Source organism: Mya arenaria, chromosome 17 (assembly GCF_026914265.1).
Source record: "Mya arenaria isolate MELC-2E11 chromosome 17, ASM2691426v1".
Lineage (NCBI taxonomy): Eukaryota > Metazoa > Mollusca > Bivalvia > Myida > Myidae > Mya > Mya arenaria.
In genome coordinates this window covers 36,157,593-36,183,488 of record NC_069138.1, presented here as the reverse complement: position 1 = coordinate 36,183,488, position 25,896 = coordinate 36,157,593, and the positions used below count along the sequence as shown (strand labels likewise).

General features: G+C 35.8%; 1 protein-coding gene across 3 annotated transcripts in view; it reads left to right on the top strand.

Moving 5' to 3' along the window:
• LOC128223961 (FK506-binding protein 15-like) overlaps nt 1-22,335 on the top strand; it is a 34,652-nt gene extending 12,317 nt beyond the window's left edge. For 2 of the 3 annotated variants that reach the window (XM_052933493.1, XM_052933492.1), the window contains exons 15-30: nt 403-492; nt 1,779-1,873; nt 2,084-2,186; nt 3,353-3,524; nt 9,036-9,172; nt 9,785-9,868; nt 10,562-10,633; nt 10,884-11,036; nt 11,680-11,772; nt 12,070-12,240; nt 12,472-12,579; nt 13,334-13,407; nt 13,915-14,357; nt 15,896-16,085; nt 16,710-16,833; nt 19,945-22,335. In XM_052933493.1, coding sequence (XP_052789453.1) covers nt 403-492; nt 1,779-1,873; nt 2,084-2,186; nt 3,353-3,524; nt 9,036-9,172; nt 9,785-9,868; nt 10,562-10,633; nt 10,884-11,036; nt 11,680-11,772; nt 12,070-12,240; nt 12,472-12,579; nt 13,334-13,407; nt 13,915-14,357; nt 15,896-16,085; nt 16,710-16,833; nt 19,945-20,019 — 2,184 coding nt within the window. In that variant the 3' untranslated portion in view covers nt 20,020-22,335. The remainder of the gene's footprint in view (nt 1-402; nt 493-1,778; nt 1,874-2,083; nt 2,187-3,352; nt 3,525-9,035; nt 9,173-9,784; nt 9,869-10,561; nt 10,634-10,883; nt 11,037-11,679; nt 11,773-12,069; nt 12,241-12,471; nt 12,580-13,333; nt 13,408-13,914; nt 14,358-15,895; nt 16,086-16,709; nt 16,834-19,944) is intronic. The other variant, XM_052933494.1, reaches the window with a different exon arrangement.
• The last annotated feature ends 3,561 nt before the right edge of the window (nt 22,336-25,896 follow it).

The following is a 25,896-nucleotide window of genomic DNA, read 5'->3' as shown; positions in this document are numbered from 1 at the left end:
TACAATGTGGTGACCATATAAAAAGGATTTCCATACGGGCATTTTATCTTCGCCCGTGAGCAAGATAAGATTTTTTAACATGGTTATATCAATGGATCTACTTATCTGAGGTGGGAGAAAATAGATTCCCCTTATGTTTGTGCAAAAAAAGGATGAGTTAAATAAATTCTGTTTTGAATGATGTGCGTGATATTCTATTTATCATGTAGATACTTATTTGATGACATGTAGCATGAAATTTATAAAATGTTGGTATATTACACAATTTACAATGTTATTCATTAATGACGTTACGCCAAGAGTTATTACACGAGTACCTTGTATTTCTCAAAAATATGTAGTGACAATATTTTGATGATGGGGATGTCATTTATGATATAAATATATTCATGTGACTTACAGCTTGACCATGGTCAGTCCCAGGGTGGGACCGCTATGATGCCCAACATGGAAACATCAGTGCTGCTGCATAATGTCACCAGGATTGTTCAGGTACACGATACATAAATTCTTAGCTCTCTTTTTACCAAAAGAGTGAACAAAGTATTTTTTCAATCCCCACTCAGAGCTATATCACCCCCTTGATCAAGTCTCATAACTGCTGCTATTGCTTTTTTATTTCCCCTCCTTGATGTATTCTCACAACTCTTATTTGTTGAGTTGCTCTGCTTTGATCAAGTGTTTTAGCTCTGCCACTATTATTTGTAATGTTTCTCAACCTTGATCAAGTCTAATAACTCTGCCACTATTATTTATTGAGTTTCCCCCCTTTATCATGTTTTATAACTCTGCCACTGTTATTTGTAGAGTTTCCCCCTTTACAAGTTTTATAACTCTGCCACTGTTATTTGTTGAGTTTCCCCCTTTATCATGTTTTATAACTCTGCCACTACTACTTGTTGAGTTGGTCCCCTTCATTAAGTCTGATAACTCTGCGACTTTCATTTGTTGAGTGGTCCCCCTTGATCAAGTCTTATAACTTTGCAACTTGATATGCTGAGTTGTCCCCCTTGATCAAGTCTCAAACCTCTGGAATGTTTATTTGTTAAGTTGACCCCCTTGATCAAGTCTCATAACTCTTCCACTAATAATTTGTTTAGTTGTTTCCCTTGATCAAGTTTCATAACTCTGCCACTTTTATTTGTTGAGTTGCCCCCCTTAATCAATTTTCACAACTCTGCCACTCTCTTTTGTTGTGTTGCCTATCTTGATTAAGTCTCATAACTCTGGCACTAGTATGTGTTGAGTTGCACCCCTTGATCAAGTGATACAAAGATATGAGGGTTGGCAGCTGCTTGCTGTGCTCATATTTTCCCTTTAAGCTGAAATGACATGGTTTGTTGACCTGCTGTAAAGCATGGAAGAAACAAATGGTTACTTTGTCTTGTATATTCATCACTCTCAGTAACTTTGGAATGACTTATAGTCTTCAAACTTGGTATACACACTTTTCATGGTCAGTACATGACCCCTTTTGATTTTGATTTTTGGGTCAGTAGTTCAGAGGTCATGGTGACCATTACTAGAAAAATAATGCATGCTCCAGTCAGTTGACACACCTGATTCTCATGAAAGTAATATGGTAGAGTAAATGTCATAGATTTGGTGTTTTGGGCAGGTCCAGCATTATCTTTCAACAACATTAGTCCTGGCACTTAGGCATTGTTTCAATATGTTCCCTGGAGATTTGGTATACATACCAATAAAGATTATATACTGACTGTAGTACATTCAAAACTACATGTAGATTTATACCTGTATGATTTTCCCATCACCAGGAGAACGAGCGTCTGAAGAAGGATGTGTTTGACAAGAGTGCCAAGATTGAGACCCAAAATGAGAAAATCTCCGAACTCCTGCAGCGGAATCAGAGGTAAATACTGGGTTCTATTGTAGAAAAAAACAGCTTTATTGCCGAGAAATTGTGTCATTGGCTATGCTCTAACATATTGTTGCTTAAAGTCTGACATTGTTTTTGCTGCTTAGTAATAAATAGGTCCTCTTCTGTTTGGATGTAATTATTTGTCTATGTCTTCCATTAAGTTAAAAATCTATGTCTTTTTAATATATTTTTGCATTTTAGTTTTGTGGAGAAAAGCCAGGTATTAATGGAACAGAGGAATGAAGGCATGCTGTCATCGGCCAACCAGACACAGACCAGGGTCCTCACTCTAGAACAGGACAAGGTGAGTGGAAGGGGTATTTATTTGGGAATTCAAATGTTAATGGAACAGAGAAATGAAGCCCTGTTGTCATCAGCCAACCAGACACAGACCAATCCTTAAATTGAAGATGTTACTGGTGGCATAACGTACCAATATGCCTGATGTAAATAATAATAAAAAGTTTGCCCTTAGATGCCTATACAAGTACATGATTGTTGGGGTTGGGTTAAAACTCAGATCCTGACAAGCCATTTTAGTATGATACATACCCAATTGGACATTAAGCACACAATTTAGGTCTTCCTTGAAACATATGTTGGAGCTTATCTCTCTTTTTGAATTTGAGAAGAGGGGTTTAAGGTATCTGATACACAAGTGAGTGAATTTTGGATGCCTGATGACCCTGTATTATTTTGGTATCATTTTTTTTTAAATTACACCTAATATAAAATAGCAAACAAGCTTCTTTGGCCTTGAAATATTGCAAAATAGGTCACTTATTAGCTCGTAATATTTTTGAGAAAAGTGACAAACTATTGTCATCTCTTGATTGTTGTCACCGTCAGAGACGTTGGTAAAGTTTTGCGTTTAGGTCATTTACATGGTCACTATCAAAGCTATCACTTTGAAACTTTGGGAACTTGTTCATCTAATACCTTTCTTCACATTGTACCCTAAAGATGCTGTGTCTCACCTGTTATTTAGATAAAAACATGAATTTTGATGGATTTTGAGAATCAGACATAGTTTCTTCAATTTTTGATTGATTGATTACAATTTTCACCTACAATGAATGGATAATGCACTTCAATATATCAAACAGGTTTTTGAGTCTCTTGGTCTCACTTTCCAACATTTGAATACCTGTTCACTATCAATTGTAATAAATGAAATAAATAAATGTTTAAAGGATAAAATCAGATGAGTGTTCAGCACCCGCATGTGGTGCTTTTGTATTAAATTAGTAATCAGAAAGTAATTTTGTACGTTTCAATTTATACCAAAATTATATTGGGTCTCGAGGCATTACGATTGACTGTATTGATAATGGAGCTATCAGAGAATACCCCGGTATTATTTGTGGCTCTGATTCATTAAGTTGGGAAAAGAGATGAGGAATGTTCATGTCTGGCAACCTGTCTTGACAAAAGTAGACATTATATAGACTTGTCCGGTTTGTATGTCAGGTGGGACTGACTAAGCAGCTGTCAGAGGCCACATCCCAGATCAGTGCTCTCCAGATGGAGGTGTCGGGGCTGAAGAAGCACGAGTTCGAACTCACACAACAGCTGGAGACAACTGGGAAGAGTTCCCATAAACAGACTGAGGAGCTAGAGATGCTGAGAACACAACGTGCAGGTGGGTCAATTATACCTGAGATAATTCTTTGTTTCAGTTTAAAATAACACTATTTTTCATTGATTGATCACAAAGAGTTCTATTTTATATTTCATGAGTGCCTATTATAATAATTTCTTTTAATTCTCTTTATAATTCCCTATGTTTTTGAGGTTTTGACTATAATCTTCATACACATATTGTTGAGGAAAAGTTCTGTGCAAAAGAAACATTATTTTATGTAAGATATTTTTGAGGTTATGCCCTTTGATTATGTTTATCCTTTTTTTAGCTCACCTGTCACATAGTGACAAGGTGAGCTTTTGTGATCACAATTTGTCCAGCGTCCGTCCGTCGTCCGTCCGTCCGTAAACTATTACTTTAAACGACATCTCCTCATAAACCGCTTAGCCAATTTCATCCAAACTTCACAGGAATGTTCATTGGGTGGTCCCCTTTGAAAATTGTTCAAAGAATTGAATTCCATGCAGAACTCTGATTGCCATGGCAATGGAAAGGAAAAACTTTAAAAATCTTCTTCTCCCAAACCACAAGGCTAAGGCCGTTGATATATGGTAGGTAGGATCACCAAATGGTCCTCTACCAAGATTGTTCAAATTATGGCCCTTGGGTCAAAATTGGCCCCGCCCTGGGGGGTCATGGGTTTTCTATATATGTTTATAGTGAAAACTTAAAAAATCTTCTCCTCTGAACTTACTTGGCCTAGAGCTTAGATATTTGTCATGATTCATCGTCTAGTGGACCTCTACAAAGTTTGTTCAAATTATGGCCCTGGGGTCAAAATTGGCCCCGCCCCGGGGGGTCATGGGTATGCTCTATATGTTTATAGTTAAAACTTCAAAAATCTTCTCCTCTGAACTTACTTGGACTAGAGCTTAGATATTTGGCATGATTCATCGTCTAGTGGACCTTTACAAAGATTGTTCAAATTATGGCCTTGGGGTCAAAATTGGCCCCGCCCCGGGGGGTCATGGGTTTTCTCTATATGTTTGTAGTGAAAACTTCAAAAATCTTCTCCTTTGAACTTACTTGGACTAGAGCTTAGATATTTGGCATGATTCATCGTCAAGTGGACCTCTACAAAGATTGTTCAAATTATGGCCTTGGGGTCAAAATTGGCCCCGCCCCGGGGGGTCATGGGTATACTTGATATGTTTATAGTTAAAACTTCAAAAATCTTCTCCTCTTAACTTACTTGGACTAGAGCTTAGATATTTGGCATGATTCATCGTCTGGTGGACATCTACAAAGATTGTTCAAATTATGGCCCTGGGGTCAAAATTGGTCACACCCCGGGGCTGATGGGTTTTCTCTATATGTGTTATAGTGAAAACTTAAAAAATCTTCTCCGAACTCACAAAGACAAGTAACGTCTTAATTTAAACTGGATAACATATTTAGTACACATACCAATTTTCAATATGGGCCACATACAACAATTAATAACAAATATACATATATAGATACACACGTAAAATCAAGTAGTGACAAGAGCTTAGATATTTGGCATGATATATCATCTAGTTGACTTGTACCAATATTGTTCAATCTTTGGCCCTGGGGTCAAAAAATGGCCCCACCCGGGCGGTCATGGGTTTCCTTATATATGTATATGATGAAAACTTATAAAATCTTCTTCTCCGAAACCAAAAGGCGAAGGCCTTAGATATTTGGTATGAAGCATTGTTTATCGGACCACTATTAAGATTGTTCAAACTTTAGCCCTGGGGTCAAAATTGGCCACGCCCCGTGTTCATAGGCTTAGGTTTACAATATTTTTATATAGTCTTATATAATAAAACTTTAAAAATCCTCTTCTCCAAAAAGATAAGACCTAGAGCTTTCATATTTGGTATATAGTGTTACCTAGTGGACCTACACCAAAGGTATTCAAATTATTGTCCCGGGGTCAAATTGGCCTTGCTCAGGGGTCATTTGTTTTTACATTGTCTTGTCACTTAAACATCTTTTCCTCTGAAAGTAAAGGTCAGAATGACTCCATACTTGATATGTAGCATCCTTACATGGTCCTCTCTCAACTTAGTTCAAATGGTTTTGTTTGGCCCCTTTTAGGGGTCACCAGAGCAAAAAATTGAAAAACCTTTAAACAACTTGATCTTATTAACTGCTTGATGGATCTTCAAGTCTGAAGCATCCTAGCATGGGCCTCTGTCAGGTCTTTTCAAATAATTTTGTTTGGCCCCTTTTAAGGGCCACCAGAGCTAAAATTAGTAAAAAAAACCTTAACATTTTCTTCGCATGAACCCCTTGATAGATCTTCAGCAAATTTGGTTTGAAGTGTCCTTGCATGGACCTCTCTTAAATTTGTTCACATAATTTTGTTTGGCCCGGTTGCCATGGCAACCTAAAGGAAAATGTCAACAATTGGTTATAATCATCTTCTTCTCCTAAACCGCTTTGACAATTTTGATGAAACATCATAGGAATGATCCTTTGTTGGTGTTTTTTTCAAAATTGTTCAAAGAAATTAATTCCATGTAGAACTCTGGTTGACATGGCAACCTAAAGGAAAAGTGTCAACAATTGGTTACAATAATCTTCTCTTAAACCGCTTGGACAATTTTGATGAAACTTCATAGGAATGATCCTTGGTTGGTGCTTTTTCAAAATTGTTCAAAAAAATTAATTCCATGCAGAACTCTGGTTGCCATGGCAACCTGAAGGAAAATATAGGCTGTCGTGTCCTGCGCTGTGACTTACTCTTATATGGACAGATTTTAAAATGACTTGCCATATGTTTTCGACATACCAAGACAACGTGTCGTGTACAAGACCCATGTCCCTACCTCTAAGGTGAAAGATACACTAAGTGTTTATTCACAATGGAATGCTGAATATGAGGACATAAAGAGTGTTGGCTGTCATTTAGTATGATTGTGTTTTTTTTTCTATGCTCAGAGGCAATTTAATATAACTTGCAATATGTATTTGACACATAAAGGCAAGATCAACTTTTTATGTACTTGTTCATACAGTACACTCCACGCGGAACTACCACTTTCCTCGCTGACTCGGAGGCGTTTTTAATTTATCGCGGATTTCCGCCGAGTACGCAACCTTTTTCCTCGCTAAATTTCGCCGAGTTGCACCGAGTTAATCGTTTTCTATGGAGGGTTTTATTGCCGGTAGCGCCGGTGATCGTATCGATTTATTGACCTAATCGCGGAACTCCGCGTGTTGTGCATAGCTACTACAGTACATTCCTTCTGTTAAAACAGTATTAAATAATTAGATAATTAATTTTTCAAAGTACAGTAAGTTTCTTTTCAAAAACAATTATCGAAAATTTCCATATCAATTTTCATCAGCATCGTCTAACAACTGTTGTTTTTCACATTATGTAATTAAAAGATCTACCATAGCGTGCGTTTGTGTTTGTTATTGTTATCTTTCTCTTACTATATTAAGGTGTTGAGAACTTAATTAGATTGGAGTAATGAAGGTGTTGAGAACTTTGTAAGTGTGAATATTTTTCGGTCTTTTTTTCCTAATTTGCATTTTACCTGACTTATTAATTTATCCGTAGTTATCAATGGTTCTAAACCTAAACCTATTTATTACCCATATAAGTGTAAATCCTTTATCAAGTTAATTAAAATCCCATTAAACACCATTTTATACATGCATTGAAATGAATAACACATTCTATCGGTTTCAGATCAGTCACTCTGTGTGACGTCACATAACTCACCGTTTTACCCACGAGGATCTCATGAAGAGCATGTATATTGTTATGCAGGATTAATGTGTCTGAGTTGTGTTTTCGAATGTAACTGGAGTATTGCATTTCCAACTTTAATTCATCACATTATTTAGTTACCTATATCATTGAATGTGTTGACTTTTATTGATGATTCAACAAGTATAACTGTACATAATTGCTTCTTACAGTCTATAAGTGTGGTATAAGTTTTAAAGTTTGTTTTACAAAAATGTCATGTCTTTGTTTTCTTAATCCCTTGATTGCCCTTGTTGTTTATTTAATCCTCCAATAAATATTTCACACTTTCTCTTTCTACATGCAATACATCGTTTAAGATGGGTATTTACTAATTAACTTGTCACAGTGGTGTACTATACGGTTTGGAAATTTAGCCAGGATAAAAGATGAAAATCAATAATCTTCGTCTGTGAAACTTGGTAAGTGTGAAAGTTACGATTGATGTTCTTTTGTGTCCGAAAATTAGGTACGCGAAATAAATTATTTTTATAAACAATTACGGGTGTAGCAAAAATTATCAAATAAATTAAACAAACTTAGATACAGTGGGAGATTCTTATCGGTTTTCCTCCGAGTTTCGCGGTGTTTCTACCTCCGAGTAACGCGGCGATTGTAATTATACGGTCCACTGATCAGCCTCGGTGGGTGAACGAGTAAAAACGCCGAGGAAAGAGGATTATGATCAATTGGATGTCGTGTCCGCGATGACCGAAATCCGCCGAGGAAAACGGAAAGTGGTAGTTCCGCGTGGAGTGTACTGTAGATCAATGTCACATTGGGGGGCATTTGTCACATACTTTGACAGCTCTTGTTCAATATTCTTTGAGAAACAAGCTATATTAATAACAAAGGTTAAACTCTTTTACTCAGGTGAGCGATTTAGGGCCATCATGGCCCTCTTGTTTACTTCTCTCTTTAACTTGATATGTTTTTAAAGCTGCACTCTCACAGATATTCCATTTTTACAACTTTTTTATTTTTGCCTTGGAAAGAGCAAATTCTTGCGTTAATATTTGCAAACCAATAATAAAATATTGCTGACAAAATATCAGATCGCAGATTTTCATATTTCTGTTTGAAAATTAATGTTTTATGGCTTAAACCATTACTAACGGCTTAAACCGTTACTAACGGTTTAAAGAAAAATGCATAAAACAGCAATTTTTTAACTCTTTATCAGCAGTCTTATATAACTGAGTTCCGTGGATTTTCGCAAAAATTGGCTCGGCCCAAGACAAAATATAAAAAAGTTGTTGTCACAACATTCAATCTGTGAGAGTGCAGCTTTATGGTACTTACTTCAACTTTACGACCATTAACTTATTTGATGCCTTCTCTCAGGCATTCAAGAATCATACATTACTCCAAGTGATACTTCTTATAACAAGAAGGTGGTAGTGTGGGGGTGTTAATCGCATCCAGTGATAGCTCTAGTTTCTTCTAAAGGTGTCAAAACCCTTTCAAAGGAGAATAATATGCATTTTATACCAAAAGGCAAATAGTTTGCTGAGTCTACTCTTGTTATAAAGGCCTAAATGTTATTTTCTGTTAAATTTGGGCCAGGTATTAGTGTTCTCAGTTAACTGGGTATGATACATTCAAGGGAGCAACCATACCTATACTGATGAGGCAACCATTGATGAGGTTAACAGGGTGGTGAGTCACAAATTGACAATAGGATATAAGATAGGGTGGGGGTTAGAAAATTTGCCCAAACTTCACCATCTATGCCAGCAAGGTAGACAGTACATTTTCTTTTTCATCTGTAGATGATGAGAGTCATATAAGTGACCTCCAGCGTCAGTTAAGAGAGGAAAGACAGGGCAAGAAGTCTGTGGAAGGAAGCATGGCACAGCTTCAAGAGGAGATGTCAGATCTACAGGCCGCCAAACAAGCTCTAGAAAAGGTTGAGTTTTAGTTGTGTGTGTGTGTGGGGGGGGGGGTATATATTATTCTGATATTTTACTTATATAAACTTTGGGGGGAAGCCTGGTCACAGCTTCTCAAGGACCATAATTGTAAAGTTGGCCTTGAAATACATGTAAGCACCTGTACATCATGACATAATTAGTTATTATCGCTTCTCTCTGTTCAAGATTATGGTTCTATGTTTAGATCAATGTTAATAATGGTGGTAGAATATATTGATCATTTGAATATACAGGTTGTCATTTGTATCTTTTCCCATTGATGATATTGGCAGTGGTGTAGTTATCGTTTTGAAAGGTAAAGACTTATTTTAGTCAAGTGGGTGAGAGTTTGCTTAAGGTTTGGAATGTCACAGGTTTAAACCCTGCTGCGAAGTAAAGATACTGTGCCAATTGGTCCCTTGCCTGGGGCTCACCATTTGAAGGAAATGGGTTACTCAGTACTAGTTTAAATGCAGGAAAATTGTATCCCATGTGTTTGTGCTTTACACTAAGCACGTTAAAGAACCAAGTAGTCTATTTGGACAGAGCTAGGGTAATGCATCTGTCTCTGAGTGATGCTGGAACCACCTATACTTCCTCTGTTACAGAATGTATCTGAGAGGAAGCGTAAGGCAGCGGAGGAGAGAAGACAGTTGGAGGATGATATGGAGGATGTTAAGGCAAACCTTGAGGTAAAATTTGACATCATGTGTGGGTCCATTATGGATCTCTTAATGTTATAAATATGTTTGTGTTGTTTTTATGCTCCATTAAAACAAGTTTTACTGATCATGGTTCAAACTTTTGGGTAGAAAATAAATCTGAAAACTGATAGCAAAGTTCATTACTGAACACTTCTGGCTCCAATATCACGAAAATAACTTAAGTTCAATTTTAATGTCAGTCTTCACTCATTTTACGGCATAGTATCAAAAGTTATTGAAAATCATTTATGTTTTTACACCTTTTAACCTCATTCTATCATAGATTATATGATTAAAGCCTTTGGTCAAGATTAAAAAGTATCCTACAGCCAAAAATGTATTTTAGACAATTCATTGTTTCTTACAATTACTTATTTTTTGTTCTAGTATTCGTTTTCTTTGAAATATTGACTTTTTTTTTTCAGCAACAATTCTATGACAAAATACGTTTTCAAAAAGTATAAAAACATGCAAGACTTAAAATCATATTATGCTTTTATGTGGTAAATGTAGTAGAGATTGATAAGAGATTTGACTTAAGTATATTTGTGATGTTGGGGCCTGTTCTTAAAAAATCAGTGAAGTAATTATTAAGAAGCACATTTTTCCCAAATAAATTGGGTACTGCTAATAGACATTTCATTACATAAAATCTAAATTCTCATCTTTTGACAAATCCAGGCTGAGATCCAGTCACTGAAGGAGAAGTTGAGGAAACAGAAGACTTCAGCCAGTGTCTCCAGCCAAGTACAGGTTTGATAAGAGTGATTGTACAACATAATGTATAGCTTGAATGTTATGTAAAAGGCTATTTTTCACTATTTTAATGCTATCATTAACGAGACTCATGTTTATTCAGGATCATTAATCTAAATGATAAATTATGATGGAAAAAAATGGTTCTCCTCCGCTCACTTTTGTTTTTTAAACAAAAGGGTAAAATAATATTTTTATGTTACACACTCAAAAGATTTTAAATTTGTGTGGCCTTATTATCTATCAGATCAGCCAGCTGGAAGAGGAGATAACTGCCGACTGGAAGGCGCGCAGTAACAAGCTAGTGGCCCTCGCTGAAGAGAAGCATGCTCGAGCTCTTCGTGCCGTCAACGAGGAGAAGGAGGAAATGGCCGAGAAAATACAGGAACTCACTAACAAGGTGGGAGAACGAAGGAGAGTTGTGTGTTTAATATGAGCAGTTGTTAGGTTAATATTATCAATTGTTAGCTTGTGTGTTTTCTCCTTTTAAGAAAAAAAGGTCAAGATATTGTCATAACCATTGTTGCTATTTATTGTCATTATGTGTTATTTTAATGTTAGAGACAGGGGAAAAAAACACCATTGAACATTTTCAGATAGAACTTGGTAAACATGTTCATAATGACAATTAACATGCAGGTTACAATTTCTCATGTGACTCTGCAGAAAAAAACTTTTGACATTGGGTTTCTCTTATTTCTGACCATTGGTTTGTGTTGCCATGTTGTGTTGCATCTCATATAATCAATGATTGATCAAAGACGTGTCATATTATTAATGAAATTAAGTTTGATAATCAGTATGTAGCTGTGCTAGAGTAGGGGTTGAACAACTAGTTCTATATGGAAAAGTTCAAGGCCATGAATCAGTGGAAATGGCGACATTGATTTTTGTAAGTATGTTCTGGATTCAGTCTACAGTGGCATTGACCAGCATGTGGCTGCCCTATAAGAAAGGGCTGAACAATTAGCACTACAGAAGAACAATGTCAAGGACATTGATCAGTAAAAATAGTGACATCAGCCTTTATTCATCTGTTTCAGATCCAGTCTATACGTGAGTCCCACAGTGGCAGTGACCAGCATGTATCCGAGTTGGAGGAGAGGGTGGAACAACTTGCACCCTGGAAGGACAAGGTCAGTTAACACTGGGAATAGCTATAAGTTTGTTGGAAGTTGACATTTGTGTGCCAATAAGCAAACTAAGAGTTTGCTATATGGTTAATATATGAATCTGATAAGGCATCAACACCACAAGGTCATGTCCTTGGGTAAAATTTGACTAAAAACTTGGAGGAATGCTCAGAATACTTTGGTGGAATTATTTGTGGCTTAATAATTTTATAACTGGTAAAGGGACACAAATTTTGAAAAAAAAATCATTAAAATGATCTTACCGAAAAAAAGTACATGACAATATCATTTTCACCTCAGTATGAGAGTCTGCGTGCGAATGCCAGCACTATGAAGGAGCATTACGAGGGAAGGATAGAAGAGTTAGAGGAGGGGCAAACAACCCTGGAACGTCAATTGGAGGCAGCTCGGGCATCACAGGGAGATTCTGCTGCTGCGGCGGCAGGGAGCCCACAGGGGCTCCTGGATGAGGTGGGTTGGGCATGTATATGTGGGCGGTAGGAAGGTTTAATATGGTTAATAGATTTGTGTGTATTAAAAAAAAATTTTTTTAGAAGTTTGTTATCAATATTGAATATTTATTGTAGCTTATGACAATAAAACATCAAGAAAAATTTAAAAAGTTTACATTATTGATTACATGAAAAAGTTAAATTTATAAGTTTAATTTATCAATGCTCTGCTTTATTTGATAAATACCAGGTGAAGAAAATCATGAACAACGTATACAAGGAACTACGGGAACAGTTTGAGGCCGGGGAGTCGTACACCGGTACTAAGGTCCTACAGGCCATCCTAGCCTCAATCAAGGTACACAATTGACCTACTTGACTAAACATGACCTTCCAAACATGGAAATTGTTGCCATGGTAGCCCTGTTCAAAGCTATTTTGGGAATATTTTGGTCAGGGTACAAATGTTATATGGCACTTAAAGATGCAATAAAACCCCACCAGCTCTTGGACTACAAGACTTTAAATTAAAATTGAAAATGATTCATCATCAAAAATGTTTTTTCTATCTCAATTTTTACACAAATGGATAATTTAAAGTATGCAAGAAAAATTATTCCTGTCCGGACTAAAAATTCTGACCCTCGGGCTGGCCGCATGGTTTGTAACTCCTTTGGCCTCCTTACCTTCTTGCACTCATGCCCCCGTGGTCAGATTTTTCGACCTGGGTGGGAAAAACCTAAAAAGTATTAAAGATAAAGTCTCCTGCCTGTTCTTATAAAGGGATAAATGGTACATCATAACATGGTACCCTTTATATTACATATGCACTGTATATGGTTTGAATGCTGTCATTTGAATAATGTTGATCAAGAGAGAACCCATGTAGGTATCAACAAATTCATTCTTCTCATAACATTTCTGCAAATTACGTGCTTTTAGATTAAGTTTGTTGATTCCAAAACAACAGAGCTCAGTTTAAAATACTAATGGAAAAAATATCCATACTATACTCACTACATTGATATAGAAGGAAATAGATACATTTACTTCCAATAATTCGTGTAATCAAAGCAGACGCCAATTAACACTCCTCCATGCTTGCCTTACAGAGCACGACCCTTGCTCTGATGAAGAGGCAGGAAAGCCAGGCCACGGAGGAGGAGAGTGGGTCAGAGGAGGAGGAGTGAGTCTTTATACTTATATCTTCCATATATAATTGATTATCAATTTTAGGTATACTAGTATTTACTATGTTATACGGCCCAAAATTCAATTCTTAACCATATGCCAAAATTAATAACTAGTTTGTTTAGCAATTCCCAATTGAATCACAAAAATGCCTGCGACCCTTTACAGAATAAAAAATGTAAAAAAACTACCTACCTACCCAGATCTAAAAATGAAGGTAGGGAAAGGCAAAATGAACTATTTATTGTGGCCTTATATTCTAGTAGTCCTCCTTGATTCTGTGCAATTTGTAAGCAATTGTTTACCATTTAGTTGAAACACACTGTTTTTACTCAGATTAGCTTGGTGTCATCATTGGCTGCTTCTTTTAAAACTGTTGACCATATCTCTAAAACAGTGATATCTATGTTTCACAATGTACATATGTTTAAATTATATAATGGCACAATGGATCAAGAGAGCCTAAATTAAAATAGAAAATTATGATCTGCAAATATTTCAGAGAAGAGGCAGAAGAAGAAGAAGATGATGATGATGATGATGATGATGATGATGATGAAGAAGAAGATGAAGAAGAAAGTGAAGAAGAAAATGAAGAAACAGCAGAACAAAAGCCTGAGCCAACTGTTATAAAAACTGAGATATCTGAAGATAAACCAAGTACTGGTGTGGAGGACAACAAGAAAGTTGATGATGAAGATGATGTAGACAAGAAGGCAGGTGAAAACGAAGGTGATGTGGAGAAAGAAGATTTGGACAAGGAATGTGTTGATGAGGAAGATAAACAAGATGAGGTTGAAGAGGATGCTGAGAGTTACCAAGATGAGCTGGATGCAGAGATAGAAGGTCAGTCCAGAGCTGGAAAGGCAGACATTGATAAAGGGACTGGGGATGGTCAGGAAACCAAACGTGAAACTAGTGAACAGACAAACACTGCAGTGAATAGTGAGTAATGCAACAGTTAAAAGAAGCTTGTACTTGTGTACTTTTCTTGTAAATAGTATAAGCTGTCTTTAGTTTTCAACTTATTTAATTTTGCAATGATTGTGAAACAAACTATTGCAACTTACATTTATCACTCTTGTTGGCACGATGTTGTGCGAGAGTGTGGTCTTGTGTTGTGGGGGAAACTGGAGTACCTGGGGAAAACCCACTTGTCCGGCTTGGTAATCCCTAACCAAACTCACATGCGCCCAGGCCGGGAATTGAACTCGGGTTGACTTGGTGAGAAGCGAGTGTGCTACCCACTGTGCTAAGCTTTTTTTATCTTGCATATGGTAGTTCGTTTAAACAAGTAAATAACACATTTATTAGTCCCTGTAGTAGTAGAAGTGTCATTTCTTACAGATTTTGATTTGGTTTTATATTCAATAGGGGTCATGTAAATATGAAATTATTTCAAATAATGATAAAATGTTGTTTGTTAAATCCATGTTTTTTACGTTTTATCAAGAACATGACAATGTCATCAGAGAAAAATCAGCAACATACAAATACTATTACAAAAGACATACAGTCAAACCTGTATTAAATGGCCACCATTGGGAAATGATCAAAGTGGCTGCTTAAGACAGGTGGCCACTTAATCCAGGTTTGACATTTCCACCACTTTAGCTTTATTCAAGGATGGAGTATGTATCTTCACACTTACGCGTAAGTAAGAAATTGATTGGAGTCCTTCCACAGTTAAATTCCTTGGCAACACTTCTTGCACTACGGCCGTTTTCTAATAACTTTATACACTCGACACGTTCTTTTAGAGTTAAACACTTTCGATGAGTCTTATTTTCAGCCATAATCAAAGTTAAAAAAAATATCAAGAACAATGCATTGTAAATATCCGTTCGTAGAAATATAAATCCGCGCACTTTGAAAAATAATATTGAAGTTAAAAATCGTACCCGCTTCAGGCCTTCGAATGACAATGCAAACTGTGAATTTCATAATAACCGGTGTTTTTGTCGGTATTTAATAATTAACTCGTAATTATTTAATTACAAAGTTAATTATTAAATACCGACAAAAACACTTCGTAATTATTTAATTATCTTATTAATTGTGTCATTAATTGTGTCAATTCTGATCAAAACATTCGCCGACATGTAATCAACATGATTTCTCGATGAGTAAACACGCATGGCAATCGTGTGATGCAATATTCATTTTCATTGGATGACGGAGATACCCGAGGACGTCGTTCTTTTCTGTAAACTTCTATACGCAATTAAAGCTGTGTATTGGAAAAATTTATAAGCGGAAGTGTCAGTGACAAGGGATTAGTGGCCGCTAATTAGTGTTTATATGGCTTCATGAGAACAAAAATTAGTGGCCGCGGCCGCTATAGACAGTTGGCCGCTTAATGCACGTCCATTATATAGTAAAAATGTACGGGGGGAATTTGGAGTGGCCCGTTAAGGCAGGTGGCCATTTAAAGCAGGTGACCGTTCAACCAGGTTTGACTGTATTACAAATGAACATTTCAGATGTTCCAAAACAGGAAGTGACATCAGCGCCTGGCTTAAAGCATGCTGGTTCATTGGATGACCTCTTGGACTCTGCCCTGGAAAGCAAGCAGCGGGACAGGGAACCAGAGCCAATGGTTGGCATGGAGCCACCTCCATTAGGGGAGAGTGGGGACGAACAGGAGGAGGACATAGAGAAAGATAGAACAAAGTATTGATATAAGTTGATAGCAATAAACTTAGCTCATCTGTTTTCCGAAGATATGTGAAGCAAGGCCCATAACACTGCCTTAAATGTTTTAAGAGTTGTGCTCCTGTTTTGTCATTATAAGATCTTTATTGTAATACATTCATAATAAAAAAGTAAATTAACATGTCCGTCAGTCTGTCCGTCGGTCGGTTGGTCAGTCATAAGACTAAACCTAAAATTGATAAGTAGAGTATGCTTGTTTATAAAATATATTTTTAATTATTTTGTTGATCAATTTATTATATGCTTTTTGGTTGTTTATTAGAAAATAATTGTAGATTATATCTTATAAATTTGCGGTTTGAAACTGTGGGTTAAATTTCAATTTGCCTTTTATTTAGCCAGTTTCTCTGTAAACATAACAATGATACTCTTTATCACAATGCCTACCTAAATTGGTTAAAGGTCTATATTCAGAGAAGACTCCGATACACATTTATATCAAAATGCCTACCTCAAAAATTTTTAACGATGTATTCATAGAAAACACTGATACACATTATACCTCTGACAATTGGTGTCACGTCTATATTTTTAGTAGAATTTGACACACATGATCACAATTTCTTCTTCAATTTGTTTCAGGTCTATATTCGGAGAAGACTCTGATGATGACAATATGGCAGCAAGTCTCGGGATATCAACAAAAGCTGTCGTTAATGGAGAGCCAACATCGAAGTCCATCGAGAAACAAACGTCCAATGATGAGGTGCTCATCTATATTCCCCTATTAGTGATTCTCTGTAGTATGATTGTTGCGGCCATTTTAAATCTTAGTAAATGAGTCTTATTTTCTTTATATAGAGACTGACTGATTGTAGTATAATTTACTTAGTGAGCCCCAAAAGATATATATATTTTTGGTGTTCTTAAGGTAAAATATCTTGCAATATTACACTGAAACAAACAATTTTGTCTTTTTCTTTCACGATTATATTTCATTAAAATCAATAATGAAATAATATTAAATTGGGAATTGCGCCTAATTTTAGCCAAATCATGTCCTACTGGAAATGACGTAAATTAATAGATTTTTTCCCAGCAGGGTTTGCAATTGTGTTTATTTTTACTGTGAAACGGGCTAAAATAAAGTGCAAACAGTGATTTATTTCAATGAACAATTAAAAAGCATGAAATATGTACGGTATTTAATGTATTTTTTTAAATGATGGATGTAATTTGTAAAAACTAAATTAAGCTAACATAAAGAATTTAAAAAGTAAGATTTGTGAATGAAATACAACAGCTTCAAATCTGCATCAAATTTAATGTACTTAAATATTTTAGATTAAGAAATGTTATATGACATAGATAAACGGCTTCTTCTTAAATTTGGACCATTTTACCACTGTATCTGTACATTTATTAACTGATAAATTTAATTGAACATAAAAACAATAAATAGCACTTAAAACAAAATGATTAAACATCAAATTAACAAGTGTATGATATGGTGGTAGAGCAGTCCTAGTTTTAGTAATAACATGTGCATTATACAGGTATGATTGCAATAACCCTAGATAGTAATCGATGAAGCACCAGTCATTATTATCCAATTAGTTTGTATGGATTTAAACTGCTTGAAATGTATATATATTTTTGCAAAATCCTCATGGATGAAAAGGTAAAAAAGCTTCAGCAACCAAATCTTGCATGATCTTGATACATATATATTGAAAAAATATTTCTAAATACGTTTGTTGACAAAACGTTTCTTTTCTTCAATGAAGCAACTTTATTTTCTTATTCAAAAAGGGTGGTTAGGAAAGATTAGTTTGAGTTTTATAATATTACAGTACTCAAACACATTCATTTGTTTGTGAAGAGACTGTATGCAAGACTCATCAATAAATTAAAAAAAAAATCAGGTCAAGGATAGATTTTCAGATTGTCTTTATTTCGAAGAGAAAAAATTGAAGTATTGTCTTAAAGCCTTGGTGATGTTGTCATGTAAATTTTTTAACCTTGTTCTAGATATTCACATGAAACTTGGTACACATGTTGCAAGGGACAATACGCACATGTATAGCAAGGCGCATAACTCTGGCTTGAATAATTGTTGAGTTTTAATCCTTGTTAGACTGTTAACATTCTAAAACAATAGACTAGCATTGGCATTCACTCTGAGGTGCGCTTGTTTTATATGTCACACTTCACTGAACATACTTATCTAGCAATTGCAAAGTTAAGGCCTTGAATGTTTACAAGCCCACAAGGCCTTTACTGATAAAATTAATGCTCTCCAGACATGCTCAAATTCAGGATCTTATGTAGCAGGGCTTGTTGAATTGTTATATTCTTAGCACTAGTGTAAGAATTCCGGTTTGTTAATCCAAAATTCTAAGACTGGTTCTAACACTCATTTCATGACTGTTGATTTTTTTCACTTTTTATTATATGCTTTCTGGTGATTTATCAGTGATTTATCAATCACTGTTTCCAACAGTGAAATAACATTTTTATATATTTCATTGTTTTGATATTTTAGCCTGCTTTCAATTCCTAATCAAACTTCACCTCGCACAACTTCAAAGACATCATTTCTAAAATGATGTTTCATTCGCATACAATTTGGTACAATCTGAAAGTCCACAATTAAATGTTATTTTATATCCTTTTTAGGCATATAATAAAAAAGAAATGTTGGTTTCAGGGTAAGATTGCAACATTGTATATTTCACCTCATGAACACCCAAAGTGAAATATATTGCGATCTTACACTGAAACAAACAATTATCTTCTGAATATCTAGATTCAGTTATAAGATTAATTAAAATTCTGTGACTGTGACATATTATATCATTCACATATGAGTTGTATTAAACAAGTTTGTGTTTTATATAAAGCGACCTTTTAAAGCTGCTCTCTCACAGATTGAATATTTTGAAACCTTTTTTATTTTTTGTCTTCGAACGAGCCAATTTTTGCGAAAATCCATGGAAACCAGTTATATAAGAATGCTGAAAAAAATTAAATCGCATATTTTTATATTTAAGTTCAAAAATTGATGTTTTATGCATTTTTCTTAAACCGTTAGTATTGGTTTAAACCATAAAACATTAATTATTGAACAGAAATTTAAAACTCTATGATCTAATTTTTTGTCCGCAATCTTATATCAATGTTTTTGCAGATGTTTATGCAAAAATTTGCTCTTTCTAAGACAAAAAAAAAGTTTTAAAAATGGTATATCTGTGAGAGTGCAGCTTTAAGGTATATTCAATATCCTAGATGTACTTTACTAACAAGCTATGATACTAACAACCATTTCCATCTAAGTTTCCACCTTCTCCTTTTCAAAATCTAAAGCTTTTCCAAGCATGTTTGGAATTCAGCAAAATATTTTAATAAAGATTTTTTTTAGCAGAACAAGGAGCACTCTCACAGATTGAACGTTTTGACAAAAAATGTTATATCTGTGAGAATGCAGCTTTAAGTGTATAAGTGACCATAATCTTGTGTTACATAGTGCCAACAGGAGTGATTAAAAATAATGTGGTAATATTTTTTTTCACAAGCATTGTAAAATAAATCAGTTCAAAATATTACATAGGACTGCTGGTACAGGTTTATAATTTATGTCTTGAGATAAATTGAGTCTGACCAACTGCACTTTCTCTTTAATGTTCAAATTGTTTCTGCAGTATTGGATTCTACATAAGAAATGGACTCCCGTCGCTTTTCTTTATCATCTTATAGCTGTCTTCACAATCAAGCTAAAACAATAGTATAAACTAACCTTTCTTTATCATTGCGTACACAATGAATGACTCTTAACAGTCGTTGTATGATAACATATTTTCATCTATATATTTTTCAGGATTTGAAGCCCCAGCCTCCACCACCACTGTTTGGGGACGACGACGATGATGATGATTTAGACTGGCTGAGTTAGCCCATATATCTGTGATAGTTTCTTCAAATTTGTTAGTGGAATAGGATCAACACTGCCTTATTCTTTTGTATGTTTTGTTATTTTCGAGATATAAACTGATGGAAAAGGAGAAACATTCTTTTTGATCAAAGTGAGATGTAGGTGTTATTTATGTGTTGATTTGCTGAGAATTTTCAATGCAATGATCACATACTTATATCATTATTTTGGCATATATCAATCATCATATTAAGTCATATAATCTGGTTTGAATGTTTATGTATCTAAAAACCTGAGTTATTGAAATTATGCGCAGTGAGTGCTAAGTGCAAGTTATGTATTATTTTAGTTATGAGTATTTAGTGTTTTGTACCATGATAGGGCCCCTTGTTCAGAAGTTTGTGTAAGTTAACAATGGGCTTAACAAGATGGTTGTTAATTTTTAAATGTGAAATGTTTAATATTGTGCTCATATATTTAAATCAAACAAGTATAGCTGAAAAAATTATCTCAAATCTTGTTTGAAATACTGCTGATCACAAGTGTATCCATTAAACTATCAGAGCAGTAAAGATTTGAGGGTTAACAACGATGGCGTTAAAAATGTTGTTAAATTTAACAAATTTCTGAACAAACGGCCCATTTAATCAAACATGAAAGTTTTCATTTCTACCATGCAATAAATAGTGTGCATTCATTAGAATATTGTTGTAATTTATCCGCATGCTACTTAATGCACATTAGCTTGTGTTTTAAGCTCCGCCTACTTTATGATATGAGAAAAAGTCTGCCTACTTTATGATATGAGAAAAGCTCCGCCTACTTTATGACATGAGAAAAGCTCCGCCTACTTTATGATATGAGAATTAATGTATAAACAAAACATTCACAATTATGGGACAAAATTCTGTAATAAATGTATATTTGATTGGAATATTTTCCAAAAAGACCATTTTTATATTATAATGACTTCTTTTTAATGTTATAGTTGACCAATTGTTGGCAACTTAGTTAAAGTTAACAAAGTGATTAAGAACATCGTTGTTAAATTTTTAACGTGAACTACTGTATGAGGTGCTCATATATTTGAATATAAACCATTACAACTGAAACTATTGTGTCAAGTCTTTGTTAGGAATACAGCCGGTCACGAGTGATTTGAAAGTTAACAAGAATGACTGCTCCGATGACATTTACAACTTTGTTAACTTAAACCATCGGTCCACTGTGTAACATGTTAATTATATCATTTTAATACTAATGAGATCATTTATCATTTTCTCAAATCTTGTTCAGGAAATGAGATTTAGAAAGAAAAAAACACTAAGACTGTACACATGTGTTATCAAGTGATACAATTGTGGCATTAAAATAATCTACATGCTTAATATATCTTCAGAACTTTTCTCGTTAGTTTATAGACATAAAATGATAAAATCATAAGGACATCATTATTATAATCTTACAAATATATATTGTATGTCTCTGTAAGTGTAAAATAACATACATGTGTATTGATACGCTTCATTTGAATATATTAAAGGGACTCCTTTAAGGTTTGTTGATGATGGTTGTTTTATCTTTGTTGAAATTGAGTTTATTTTACTTTCTCATATGGACAAACGCCAAACAGCAACTGCCAAATACTTATTTGAGCGGAGAAATTTGTACTTACAGGCCAAACTAATTCAATTTTCAATACCATTACTTAAAAATAAATGCTTGTCAAAATAGATCATTTTCTGATAATTTTTAAAAAATAGTTAACACTAGTGCTCTTATTTGATCTTTGGATGATGTTTTATTATTGTAACAAGCATTTTGTTCACATTTCACCTACAATTATTTCACATACAATTATTTTGTTCGATGTCTGAACAGATAAAACCTGAAAAGTCCCTTTAATTTTAGCTGCACTCTTACACATGGGATGTTTTGACAATGCTTTTGTCTTGGAATGAGGCATTTTTGCGTAAATGTCTGCAAACCAATGATGCAAGACTGCTGACAAAATATCAGATCGCAGTTTTTTATAATTACGTTCGAAAATTGTTGTTTTATAGCATTCATTTTGATGATTCATGTATATTTGCTTTTCATTTTGATGTGCAATAAAAAAATCATTTATTTTGATACATGCAGTTATGTGTAGATTTATCACATTTCTTCGAACCAATATATTATGTAATAAACACTTTGATTTCCTAAATATTAAGGAAATGCCATCAGAAGAAACAGAAAAGCATTTGATTTCATGTTTGAAATTTTGTTGACTCATCATTATCCAATGTTATTTAACTATGCATTTCAGAAAAATAAATATTTATGAAATTATAATTGTTTGTTACCAAGTTACAAAGTGAATGCTGCTTGTAACCTTAGTGTAAAGAAATAGCTCCTTGTAATTCGAGTACAAAGTAGCTGCTCCTTGTTACCCAAGTACAAAGTGGCCGTCCCTTTTTATCCAATATCAAAGGGACTGCTCCTTGTAACCCGAGTACAAAGTTGCGGTTCTTTGTAACCCGAGTACAAAGTGGCTGCTCCTTGTATCCCAAGTACAAAGTGACTGCTCCTTGTAACCTAAGAAAGTGACTTCTCCTTGTAACCCTATTACAAAGTTACTGCTCCTTGTAACCTGAGTACAAAGTGACTTCTCCTTGTAACCCAAATACAAAGTGAATGCTACTTGTAACAAAGTGGCTGCTCCTTGTTACCCAAGTACAAAATGGCTGCTCCTTGTTATCCAAGTACATAGCGCCTGATCCTTTGTTACCCAAGTACAAAGTGGCTACTCCTTGTTACACTAGTACAAAGAGCCTGATCCTTGTTATCCAAGTACATAGAGCCTGATCCTTGTTACACTAGTACAAAGTGGCTGCTCCTTGTTACCCAAGTACAAAGTGGCTGCTCCTTGTTAGCCAAGTACAAAGTGGCTACACCTTGTTACCCAAGAACAAAGTGGCTACTCCTTGTTACCCAAATACAAAGTGGCTACTCCTTGTTACCCAAGTACAAAGTGTTAACTCCTTGTTACCCAAGTACTTAGTGGCTGCTCCTTGTTACCTTTGTTCAAAGTGGCTGCTCCTTGTTATCCAAGTACAAAGTGGCTGCTCCTTGTTAGCCTAGTTATAATGGCTTCTCCTTGTTACCCAAGTACAAAGTAGTTTCTCCTTTGTTATCCAAGTACATAGAGTCTGATTCTTTATTACCCAAGTACAAAGTGGCTGCTCCTTGTTACCCTAGTACAATGTGGCTGCTCCTTGTTACCCAAGTACAAAGTGGCTGCTCCTTGTTATCCAAGTACATAGAGGATGCTCCTTGTTACACAAGTACAACGTGGCTGCTCCTTGTTACCCTATTACAAAGAGGCTGGTTCTTGTTAACCAAGTACAAAGTGGCCGCTCCGATGTTACCCAAGTACATAGAGGCTGCTCCTCGTTACCCAAGTACAAAGTGGCTGCTCCTTGTAACCCTATTACAAAGTGACTGCTCCTTGTAACCTGAGTACAAAGTGACTTCTCCCTGTAACCCAAATACAAAGTGACTGTTACTTGTTACCTAAGTACAAAGGGACTGATACTTGTAACCCAAGTACAAAGTGGCTGCTCCTTGTTATCCAAGTACAAAGTGGCTGCTCCTTGTAATCCAAGTAAAAAGTGGCTGCTCCTTGTAACCCTATTACAAAGTGACTGCATCTTGTAGCCTGAGTACAAACTGACTTCTACTTGTAACCCAAATACAAAGTGACTGCTACTTGTAACCTAAGTACAAAGGGACTGATACTTGTAAACCAAGTACAAAGTGGCTGCTCCTTGTTATTTAAGAACATAGAGCCTGATCCTTTGTTACCCAAGTACAAAGTGGCAACTCCTTGTTATCCAAGTATAAAGTGGCTGCTCCTTGTTACCCTAGTACAAAGTGGCTGCTCCTTGTTACCCTAGTACAAAGTGGCTGCTCCTTGTTATTCAAGTACAAAGTGGCTGATCCTTTAACTCTAGTACAAAGTGGCTGCTCCTTGTTACCCTAGTACAAAGTGGCTGCTCCTTGTTACCCTTGTACAAAGTGGCTGCTCCTTGTTGCCCAAGTACAAAGTGGCTGCTCCTTGTAACCCAAGTACATAGAGGATGCTCCTTGTTATCCAAGTACAAAGTGGCTGCTCCGATGTTACCCAAGAACATAGAGGCTGCTCCTTGATATCCAAGTTCAAAGTGGCTGCTCCTTGTAACCCTATTACAAAGTGACTGCAACTTGTACCCCAAGTACATAGAGGTTGCTCCTTGTTACCATAGTACAAAATGACTAGTCCTTGTTACCCAAGTACCAAGTGACTGCCCCTTGTTACCCAAGTACAAAGTGACTGCTCCATCTTACCCAAGTAAAAAATGACTGCTCCTTCAGCAAAACAAAATGACTGATACTTGTTCTCCAAGTAAAAAATGGCTGCTTCTTGTGACCCAAGTACAAAATGGCTGCTCTTTGTTACCCTAGTACAAAGTGGCTGCTCCTTGTTACCCTAGTACAAAGATGCTACTCCTTATTACCCTAGTACAAAATGACTGGTCCTTGTTACCCAAGTACAAAGTGACTTATCCTTGTAACCCAAATACAAAGTGACTGCTCCATGTTACCCTAGTACAATGTGACTGCTCCTTGTGCAAAACAAAATGACTGATACTTGTTCTCCATGTAAAAAAGGGCTGCCCCTTGTAACCCTAATACAAAGTGGCTGCTCCTTGTTGCCCTAGCACAAAGTGACTGTTCCTTGTAACCCGAGTACAAAGTGGCTATTCCTTGTTACCCTTATACAAAGTGGCTGCTCCTTGTTACCCTAGTACAAAGTGGCTGCTCCTTGTTACCCTAGTACAAAGTGGCTACTCCTTGTTACCCTTGTTCAAAGTGGCTACTCCTTGTTACCTTAATACAAGGTGGCTGCTCCTGGTAACCCTAGTACAAAGTGGCTGCTCCTTGTTGCCCAAGTACAATATCATTTGACTGCTACTTTTAACCTGAGTGCAAAATGATAATACTTCTTATTCCTTGTACAAAGTGGCTGCTCCTTATTTCTAGTACAATGTGACTAGGCCTTATTCCCCTTTTACAAAATGGCTTGCTCTTGTTCTCCAGTTCAAAGTGACTACTCCTTATTCCTAATAAAAAGTGACCACATCTGTTCTTCTAGTACAAAGTGGCTGATCCTTTTAACCTTAATACAAAATGATTGCTTCTTATTCCTCTAAAACAAAGTGGCTGCTTTTTGTTACCCAAATACAAAATGGCTGATTCTTGTTATTGAGTTAAAAGTGGCTGTTCCTTATTTCTAGTAAGTGACTGCTCCTAATTCACCTAGTAAAAATGGCTGCTCTTTATTCTCAAACTACAAAGTGGTGTCACCTTGTTATCCAGTACAAAGTGGTTGCTCCTTGTAACACGAGAACAAGGTGACTGATTCTTGTAACTCACTTACAAAACTACGCTCCTTACTCCTCAAGTACAAAGTGACTGCTCCTTTTTCCCTAGTACGTAGTGGATGCTCCTAGTCACCCAAATACCTTGTTCTCTAGTACAAAGTGGCTGCTCCTTGTTTCCCAAGTACAAAGTTACTTTTTCTTATTCCCCTAGAACAAAGTGACTACTCCTTATTTCTTCTACAAAGTGGCTGCTCCTTGTTACCCTTATACAAGGCCACCGAACATTATTCCCTATTTTTTTAACAAAGAAGCTGCTCCTTGTGAACGAAGTACAAAGTGACTGCTCTTTTTATTACCCAATTACGGATCATGGCTCGTTGTTACCCTAGTCCAAATTGGCTGCTCCTTCTTGCACAAGAACAAAATGGCTGCTGCTTGTTGCCCTTGTTCAACCTGGCTGCTCCTTGACCCACGCACAGAACGACTGCTC